We start from the raw sequence: 10,081 nt of genomic DNA on the forward strand, positions 1-10,081 counted from the left end.
ACCTTCAATGCTGCAAAATTATCGAAGTAACTGACCAGCTTCTCAGCTATCTTTGGGGGATTGGCAAAAAGAGACCCCACATGCTGGTCTCCCCTCTCCAGATCTCTGTTGCTCTCAAGAACATAGCAAAGTAACCCATTCCCATGTGGTTCACTTGACTATGCCTTCAGGCAAATCTCTTTTTTAATGTTTTGTCTGTTTGTCTTTATGAGGATAGATGGCCCCAAATACCTAACCTGCCATTGTCAGAAGTCAAATGACCTTGATTGATCCCACTTTAAGATATCTGAACTTGACAGAGTCTTGCATTCTTTTGTATTCTTAGGCCCACATACTCTTAGGAACATTAAAGTGACACCTGATTGTGTTGTCAACATCTCACCTGCATTCGTTCTATTGGCAGTGCGAAGAAGAGGAAGCACCCTGGGATCAGGGGCCGGGGATTGTCACTGGCAGATGGGGTTGAAGGACAAAGACCGGCTGCCTCTCTCCCTGTCCTGTCTAAGACCATGTGAACATCCCTGAACTGGCCCCTCTCCAACAGATGAAATCCAGACCCATGCTGGGGATAGGCTGCCCCGTCCAGTAGCTCAGGGAGGCTGAGCGGTGCCTGAGGCAATGCAACACCTGAGGCAACGCGACCTCTTTGTTCCCTCCGTCTCCATGGGCTGGAGCCACTGCACAAAAATTTGCAAAGTCTAGTGTCATTCCAGTGCCCATAGAGATGGACCTAAACCCCTTTTGCTAAACATCTGGTCTGGCCATCCCCTGCTTCTTTCCTAGTTGGACAGTAGGTGTGGTTGGGACACCAGCCCACGAACACTGGCCCGGAGAAATATCAAACCACAGAAGAGTGGTTTGCTCAGCTCCTCCCCTCTTGTCCTCATCCTACTCTCCTTAGTGTCATTCTACACATCTGCAGAAGCCCTTTACAGAATGCCCACCACATGTCCTGGTTAAGGGTGATCATAGTACAAGATGTGGAGGATGGCCTCTGGGATTTGGGGGGAGATAAGACATAGCCTCGCCTTCTGGTGTAATGACCGGACCCAGTGGTCCTTGGAGCATTAGACAGACTCGAGGTAATGTCAGGCTCTTACTAGCTGTGTGACTTCAGTTTCTCCACCTGTGAAATTTAGATAATAGTGTCTTCCGAATGGGGCTGGCGTAAGTAGTATTTGGCACAAAAGAAGTGCTCAGGATTTTTTTCTCTTCCGCTGTGTTAAGTGCTCAAGGACTGCCTCAGTCATTGGAATATTCTGGAAATCAGGCGAGGGAAGGAGCATCTCTAGCCAACTCCTCCTTATACCGCAGTCAAGGTCTCAGAGTGTTGTTTGGGTGTAGTTGGGTAGTGAGGAGGGGGTCTGGGGACTCGGCTTTCCTTAAGCCACAAAGAAGGCAGACCCTTTCCAACAGAGGGGTCCTGGGAGCTCTCTCGGCTGGGAATGGAGTATCCTGCCGAGGGAAGTGAGCCTGATTCAGCGGGTAGCATGGTGGGGTCCAGCAGGAAGGAAACACCCTTTGCCATCACTGGTACCTCCTGTTGGTGTAACCAAAGAGGCTGCAGGAAGTGGGTGTCCCTGTGGGAGCTGAGAAACCACAGGCCCAGGCAAGGGCTGGCTTCCCCTGCTCACAAGAGTGAAGTCAAAGACCAGAGGATATGGAGCTGAGCGGAGTAGCCGTGGCCCTGGGGCCCACCGGCCAGCTGCTCTTATTCCTGTGCTTCAAGACCCTGGCTGCCCAGACTGCAGACACCTGCCCAGGTGAGATGGACCTGAATTTCTGGTCCCTGAAAGCTGGTAACTACCCACTCATTGACCACAAATAGTATCTAGGGTTAAACCCTCCATATGCATCTTCTTCTGAACACTCAACGGCTCAACTTCATCTTCAGACTAGGACACGACAGGCCCAAGGTCACACAGGTCAGAAGGGAAGGAGCAGGAATTTAAGCCCAGGTCTGTCCAACTCTCAAGCCTGTGATTCGCCCCACCAAGCATCCCAGCCAGGTCTCGACTCTGCCACCGAGGAGAAGGACCATGCCCATCACTTTCTCCGTCTTCTCCTGGACTTTTCAGAAAGATGTTCTAAGATGTTCTAATCCAAGGGCTCCCACACTTACTTGGGGTTTGTTAGTGCAGATTTCTGGCTTTTACCCCAGAGAGTGCGATTCAGCAGATTCGGGTCTAAGAGGCGGTTGTGGTCTCCCTCCCGATCCCACGCAGGTGGATGGGCCCCACACCTGGCAAGAGGTTGCCCCTGAGGACAGACCAGCCTCCCCCTGAGTTGAGGACGTATTTATGGGGGAAGCATAAGGCTGCTCCCATGAGAGAGTCCCAGCTGGAGACAGACCCCAAAACGACAGCTGCCCGTGTCTCCAGTGAGAGCACAGCTGATTCCCACATCCTCTAAGTTGTCTCTCGTGAGGATATTTCAGTTTTGAAATCAACAAAATTATTTTTTTCTGAGAAGGAAATGAATCTCTGGTTCCAGTTCTACTGGAGTTTGCTCTGTGTCCTTGGATCAAATGTGTCCCCTCTCCAGGAGACCTACACAGACCCCTTCCAGCTCAGGAATTCTATGGTCAAAAGTCCAAGGTCTGGGGGTGAAAATGTTACTTTGACCCAGATTTCCCAAGTCTTTTAAATATTTATTGTTATTATTTAGTGAAAGTACCCACTGCTTATGAGGTTCTTTTAAAATGCCATGAATTATACTAAGAAGTTTAAAATCTGCGTTATCTAATCTAATCCTCCCCACAGTCCTATTCCTGTCTCCTCTTGGGCACCGAAGGGACAGAGCTCAGAGGGGTTGAGTGACTTGTCCAAGGACACACAGCACTGAGGCTGGGGGGAGGGTGGCTCAGGCAGGGGGCACTACAAGGCCAGGGCTCGGCCCTGCATCACCTCCACGCCTGACCAGTGCCCACCAGAGGCGGGAAACTCACTGCCAGGCTGACCCTTCATCTGAGACGGGTGACTCTGGCCACAGCCAAGAGCCCAGGCCAAGGTCGCCGCGTGGCAGATCCCTGTGGCTCGGGTGTCCCGTCGCCGGCTCTGCAGGGCTCTCAGGCCCAGGACGAGCTCCCTGACTGGCGCTCTGTGTCTCTCTGCAGAGGTGAAGCTGGTGGGTCTGGAGGGCTCCGACAAGCTCTCCATCCTCCGAGGATGCCCGGGGCTGCCCGGACCCGCAGGGCCCAAGGGAGAGGCAGGCGCCAGTGGACAGAAAGGTACGTGCTCTGGCTCGGGGGTGGGGGGTCAGTGAGCACCGGCTCTTCTCAAATTAGACCCTGGGTGGGCAGTGCCCCCTGTGGGTCTCAGGTCGCAGGCTTGGGTCACGACCCTGCTCAGAGCTGGCGTCAGGAGCGACCCCTGTGGCCCACCGGGATGTGTCATTCCCTGAGGAGGGGGCTGGTCTCAGCTAGTCTGTGAGCTCACATTTGGGTATATTTTCATAGAGCACCCGCTTCCTGGTCCTCGATCCAGCCCTGGCTTTACGTGGCCGTGGGCAAGAGTTCCAAGCCTTACGTACCTCGGCATTCTCACCTGAAAACTGAGGCCCCAGCTTTTGCTGTCTGTACCGCAGATGAGAAAACTGGGGCGCAGAGCACTCAGCCATCACCAGGGAGGGTGGAGCTGCACCCCAACTCAGTATGAAGGCCCCCGCGCGCTCCACACCTCTCCCGTCGACGTGCTGGCCCCCTTGTGGGGTTTTGGGCCCCGAGCCTGGTATGAAGGGCAGGTGTGCACCCAGCTCAAGGGGTGAGTGCCCCGGGCCTGGGTGTGAGTGGACTCCAAGGGCTCCGGAGACAGGGCGAGCTCGGAGGTCCCCAGCCTCTCACGTCCTAGGAGGTATCCAGCTCAGGGGCCGTGGGCACCCAGGGCAGGGCCTGGGGATGGGAGGGCGGCGTGTGCTCACCACGATGGGCTCCAGGCTGGGGATCCTGCGGGGGGGACACTGGGAGGAGTAGCAAGTCTGGGGCGCTGCCCACCAGTGGGTGTGGTTAGTCCGCCCCAAGCTGAGCTGGCGCCCCCTCTGCCCCACACCCCCACACCCACACTCCCCGGGGAGGGCAGCCTGCCGGCAGATGGTCCTGCTGCCTCGGCTGAGCCTGGGGCCGCCTCTCCTGACCCTCCCTTCAGTGCTCAGGAGGAGGGGCAAGGGCCCTGGGTGGTCCTAGCCCCCTGCTAACATCAATAATGCAGACCTGGGTGGCCTCGTGGCTCCTGACCCCTCCTCGCTGGAGGTGGAAAGAGAACCACCACGGAGGGATGCATAATTGCACCTGACCGCCTCTGCGTCCAGGGCTGAGCACAGGGCAGGGCCCCTCCTCCCTCCCAGAACCAATGGGCCGGAGGCTCCTGTGTGACAGGGTCTCTGAGGACGTGCTCTTGGTCCCAGGCCCCCAAGTAGATGGTGGGGCTCTGTGACGGTGGCCTGGCCCTGGGCTGCTACACTGAGGTGGTCGGGAGCCAGAACACTGGTGTTTTCCTGGGGCCCGGGCTTGGCGTGCCGGCCGGTTGGCACCGGGTGGCTGTGAGTGCTTTGTCCCCGCTGTCTGCTGTCACCCTCGGGCTGAGTCCCAGGGCAGTGATCCTGAGGATACCGCAGCTAGGATGGGAGGGTCAGGACTGTTTTCCTTAGGGCAGAGACGCTCAAGTGGAATTCTTCAGGTTGCATTTTCCTCAAAGATGTATCTTTGGAATTTACAGGGGAACGAGGTTCTCCCGGAGTCCCTGGGAAGGCAGGACCGACCGGGCCCAAAGGTACCAAAGGTGATGAAGAGCTAGGACCCCGGGGCCAGTCTACAGAGACAGGAGAGATGGGGACAGACAGAGAGAGACGGGGAGGAGGTGGAGAGAGAGATGGGAGAGAGACAGAGAGAGGGAGGGAGGCCAAGTGACAGAGAGGGACCTGTCCTGCTTCCTGTTTCCAAAGAGCTTCGAGACAGCGTGTGAACTGGGTCCCGGGTCTGGGGCCCCAGGCCCAGAACAGCCTCTCATAACCCAGGGAAGAATCCAGGCCTCTGAGTATCCCCCCCACTCCCCTGGCTGAGACCCAGGCATTAGAAAGCTGTGTGGGCCGCGGAGCACGCGTGTGTGGTGCCCAGAGCCCCAGCCTTGTCCCCCACGCCCCAGTTCCCGAAGAACTGAGCCCTTGGGTGGTTTCCAGAGCGGAGGGTCGATGTCCACTGACCAGATGTCCTGTGCATCTCCTGTCTCTCCCCAGGAGACCGAGGGGAAAAGGGCGCGGGCGGAGAGAAAGGTGAGCCCCTCCGCCTCCCTGGGGTCATTGGGCAGGCTTTGCAATGGGCTGGGGGATCCCAGGGGCCTCGGTCACTCCCAGCACCATCTGGGAGAGGATCTCAGACCACACCCCGGGCCCTGTCCGTCCAACCGATGGGTGCGGGAGGAGGGGCCTCTGAGCCCGGCTTGCTTTGTCAGCGGCCTGTGAGCGCTCAAAGCTCAGCGGCTCCAGAGCTGGACCCCGGTGACTGGCAATACTGCCTTACTACATAATTGTGGACATTTTGCTTATAATTTTCTGATTTATGCTCATTTTTTAAAAAATTTGTAAAAGCAAGAAAAGGCAAAACTCCAAGACACAGTCACATGCTCCGGCTACAAATACAAAGTGCAAGGTTGGGGCCCAGACTCACATCCCAAATGCTCCCCAATACTGTCCACAACCAGAGGCTCTGGTGGAGACACAGGCTGTGGAAAGTGATAGGCCTGGGGGCGCTGAGCCTCCACCGCCGTGAGCCGTGAAGCCCAGGCGAGGTGGCCGGCACGGCGGTCCAGCCAGCGTCCCGTGCGACAGTGCTGGCCGCCAGCCCCCGGGCAGGCCAGATGCAGTGGGGGCCAAGCAAGCCCAGTGATGCTGAGTCTAGGAACTGGTCCTCAGGGCTGGAGGCTGAGAGTCCTGCAAAGAGCTGGATAATGGTTTCCATTCTCCCCGCTGTGTTCACGGAGCAACGGGGCTGAGGGGCACAGGGTGCTGTTTCCAGACGTGTGACGTGCATGTCCTCTCTCCCCACAACAGGAGAGCCGGGGCAGCTTCATTCCTGTGCCACAGGTGACCACGCACACGCTGACCCCCCGACCTCCTCCTGGACCTGCTCCTGCTGGGGGCGGGGGAGTGGGGGGTCGACCAGAAGGCCAGCTGCACAGACTCAGGTTCCAACTTCCAAGGACAAAACCCTCTCTGTGCATATCTGACTCCCCAATTACCCGAGTGATAGGCAGCCGTTGCCTCGATAACTCGAGTATATTCCTGGAGGAGGGCCGGTGCCCAGGAGACTAGGCGGGGGCAGCCCTGGGAGGTGGGATGGCCAGGTAGACGGGGCCTGGCCGTCACAGCTGAGTGGCCTTGGGGGCTGCGTCTCTGTCCCAGGACGCAGAGCCCCCCTCCCCCAGGCAGGTGTCCCTGCCTCTCCCTCCTCCCCCCTCCTCCTCCCCCCTGCCCTGCCCAGAGCCCCTGTCCTGGCGTCCATTCCCCGGCTTCCCCTCCCAGGACCTCGGACCTGTAAGGAGCTGCTCACCAGGGGGCACTATCTGAGTGGCTGGCACACCATCTACCTGCCCGACTGCCGGCCCCTGACCGTGCTGTGTGACATGGACGTGGACGGCGGGGGGTGGACCGTGAGTGGGGGGGACCCAGTGATGGCCGTGGGGTTCCCGGGCAGGGGTGGGCGTGCCTGGGAGGCCCACCTGGTGGCAGATCACTCTTTAGTGGCCTTTGTGAGACCGTCCACTCCCTCCAGGCTCAGGCTGACCCCGTCCTTTCACTGAGGTCGGGAGAATCAGAAATGTCAGGGGCGGGGGGTGTGGACCCATATGGGAAGGAGTCCCGTGGCTCAGGGCGGGGGGCTCAGGCCCGGAGGTGCCCACTCCTCTCCAGCCGTGTGGCTTTGGGCTCGTCGCCTGCCCTCTCTGAGCCTCCATTTCCTCCTTGGTCCCATGTGGGTGTCCCTGACTGCCCCTGGGCTCTTTGATGAGACCCACATTCTGGTCCTCGGCCTGTGATGTGTGTGAACTACCGCTGCTGCTCCCCCGTGTGGCTGGGGTGCCCTGTGGGGGGACGGCAGTGGGGCCCCGTCTCCTCAGCCCTCCCCATCGTGTGCAGGTTTTCCAGCGAAGGAGTGACGGCTCCGTGGACTTCTACCGGGACTGGACCGCGTACAAGCAGGGCTTCGGCAGTCAGCTGGGAGAGTTCTGGCTGGGGAATGACAACATCCACGCCCTGACCGCCCAGGGTAGGCCCACGGCCGGGGGCTCTGTGGTGGGGTGCCTGAAATCCACATGCCCCTGACCTTAGCCCTGGGCCACATGAACCAGAAGACCCCGCTCCTCCTTGCCCCAGGGGTGGTCACGTCTGACAGCAGGAAGGGTTATTACTCTGAGAACCTAGGACATGTATTCTCTTACACTCTCTGAGTGCTCAAATCGGAGGAGGTGGATTACTGGAGTGAAGACGACTTCTGGTCTCGGGACCGATCGTATCTAGGACCCGAGAGTCGGAAGTGAGGAGGAGGCCATCTGGATTGGGGTGGCCCTTCTCCCGCTTCCAACTGTTGGTCCGTCCTTGAAACTGGGATCTTAGGCGCTCAGAGCCCCCTCCCTTGCCTCTCCTGCTCAGTGCATGTGGCGGTCCCCACGCAGGCCCCCTCACCCCACTTCTCCGTTCCACAGAATCAGCTTCACAGCTGGTCCTGAGGTCAACGGCAAACCTGTAAATCCGTTCTTAATTCTTCCACTCCCTCATGGCAACCTTGACGGTGTCCACTCATATGCGTGAAATTCTTGCAGAAGAAACTACACATACAAAGGTTTCCTGCCATGGCATTCACAGCTCTTTGCAGGAGAATTTAGGGTTTCAAACTAGAGCGAGGCTTCATTCCATCCGAGGAACACCGACCGTGGAATTTCAGGCATGGCTGATGGAACAGCAGGGGAGCTATTTGAAAACAGGGAGCCATCCCTGAGGTCCTCCCACCACACCAGCCCAGCCTCTCACACCTTCCCGGTGAATTGTCCCCGATGCCAAGTTAGACGTCCCCTAAAACCCAAATTCCCATTCCCCCGTGCCTGGAGGCAGAGGGTCCCTTCTGCTGGGACCTGAGCACCCACCTCCAACAGGAAGCAGCGAGCTCCGGGTAGACCTCATGGACTTTGAGGGCAACCACCGATTTGCCAAGTACCAGTCATTCAAGATGGCGGGTGAGGCAGAGAAGTACAAGCTGGTCCTGGGAGCCTTTGTCGAGGGCAGCGCAGGTGAGAGTCCGCTCGGGGCACAGCAGTGGCCTGGGCTTCAGCGCGGGGTTTGGGGAAGCAGAGAGGACCTGCTGAGCGTCCTGGCTCTGTGTCCCCTGAGTGACCCTGGGCTGGGGCTCCCCTCCCTGGGTCCAGTTTCTCCATCTTTGAATGCAGACACGATGGTACCTGAGTCCCTGTGTAGCACGGGGACCAGTGACGCCATTAGTTACCGCTCCCAAGGCTGTGTCTGCAGAGCAGTGTGCTGTTCTGAGTGGGGCTTGAGGTCACTGACCCCTTTCCCTGCTACCACCTGAAAGAGGATGGTCATTTCATATGAGCCCTTAGAGCCATATTCCCAAACTGGGCTCCACGGAACACAAACCCTGTGGGTTGTTCTTTGCCAAAAAGTTCCCCCGGTCACAGGATGTGGGGAGGCATCTCTTATGGTGCATCCTCTTGAGAATTCCCAGTGTGCACTCTTTCAGGAAAGGTGCTAGGAGCCTGTCTGCTTGTGCTGAACCAGAGCTGCAGAGGGCAAGGCCCTCCCGGGGCGTGGGGGGGGGTTGCTAATGGGAGCCTTCAAGCACACGCCTCCTCTGAGCCTCCAGGGAAGGAGCAGGGCAGGGACCCTGCTCTCCATGTTGCAGGTGGTACAGCTGAGGGTCTGGCAGGGGTGAGGAGGGCGGTGGGGTGCTACAGGAGCTGGGGTGAGTTGCACACCCAGGGCTGAAGATGGAGCAGGGGGCCCCGGGATGAGGCCGTGCTGTCCCTCTGGGATGACCGCGCCACCCAGGGAGTGGGTATGAAGCCCAGAAAAGCGATGCGGGCTCGGGGAAGGGAGGGCCCCTCAGGGGAGAGGACGGCGCGGGTCCTGGTGGTCTTGGGGGAGCCGGGAGGAAACAGGTGAGGCTGGAGGAGGGAGGCATGCGCCCCCGGGGCAGAGCTCCTGGACCAGGAGGCTCCATCTGCCCCAGGGTGAGGCAGGATCTTGACGCCCTGGGGGTCGCCTCTCTAGAGGGAGGTGGCGCTGGGCAGGTGTCAGGGCGGGTTCCCTCTAGCCCGAGCAACACCCGCTCTCCCTCCCGAGCAGGTGATTCCCTGACGCCCCACAAAGACCATTTCTTCTCCACCAAAGACCAAGACAACGACCAGAGTTCCTCTAACTGTGCGGTGCAGTACCAGGGGGCCTGGTGGTACAACAGTTGTCACTCATCCAACCTGAACGGCCGCTACCTCGGGGGGCCGCACACGAGCTATGCCAATGGTGTCAACTGGAGGTCGTGGAGAGGGTACAACTACAGCTACAAGGCATCCACGATGAAGGTGCGGCTCACCTAGGTGGGCGGGGCCGGCAGCCCTACCCACCGCCTCCCCGCCCCGCTGCCTGCGGCCTCCCAAAGCCTCGCTCAGTCCCCAGCGAAGGCCAGCACACGTGCTCCCGCCGCCCCTTTGCTGGACAAGACCTGCTCGTCCAGCCCCTTCTCTCCCATCAGAGGGTCCGAACCCTCGTGCCCCACAGCCTCACCAGAAGAAGAATCATGTTTTAAAACCGTTGGCTTTCTGGCAGATATTTCTCCTCCCAGTTTTCATTTGCGTCCTCAAACATCAGCTGTTTTGAGTATTTTTCTGAGAGCCCATCCACAGCAGGGGCTGTGGCCGAGGCAGGGAGGGTTAGGGAGCCCATTTAGCAGATGCAACCACTGATGTTCCTAGAGGGCAAGTGGCTGTTCCACAGAGCATCAGACCCCAGCCTTAAGCTCCCACTTAATTTCATCGACGGGGTTGCGGGGGAATGTCCCCTCGCTCATCCAAAGTCACCTGCCTCT

At 58.7% G+C, this 10,081-nt stretch overlaps 1 protein-coding gene across 3 annotated transcripts; it reads left to right on the forward strand.

The window, feature by feature from the left end:
* The first annotated feature begins 1,652 nt into the window (after window positions 1–1,652).
* Window positions 1,653–9,801, forward strand: LOC118897068 (ficolin-1). 3 transcript variants are annotated; one of them, XM_036855864.1, is made up of 9 exons: window positions 1,653–1,763; window positions 3,116–3,229; window positions 4,713–4,775; window positions 5,230–5,265; window positions 6,043–6,075; window positions 6,514–6,641; window positions 7,126–7,255; window positions 8,139–8,273; window positions 9,346–9,801. In XM_036855864.1, exons 1-9 carry the CDS (start codon window positions 1,661–1,663, stop codon window positions 9,591–9,593), a joined length of 990 nt encoding a protein of 329 aa, XP_036711759.1. In that variant the 5' UTR covers window positions 1,653–1,660; the 3' UTR covers window positions 9,594–9,801. The 3 variants fall into 3 exon arrangements, with proteins under 3 accessions (XP_036711759.1, XP_036711760.1, XP_036711761.1); XM_036855865.1 differs by having other exon boundaries at window positions 9,391–9,801; XM_036855866.1 differs by lacking the exons at window positions 1,653–1,763; window positions 3,116–3,229 and adding an exon at window positions 3,643–3,761.
* The last annotated feature ends 280 nt before the right edge of the window (window positions 9,802–10,081 follow it).

This window comes from Balaenoptera musculus, chromosome 6, assembly GCF_009873245.2.
Source record: "Balaenoptera musculus isolate JJ_BM4_2016_0621 chromosome 6, mBalMus1.pri.v3, whole genome shotgun sequence".
NCBI classification, from domain to species: domain Eukaryota; kingdom Metazoa; phylum Chordata; class Mammalia; order Artiodactyla; family Balaenopteridae; genus Balaenoptera; species Balaenoptera musculus.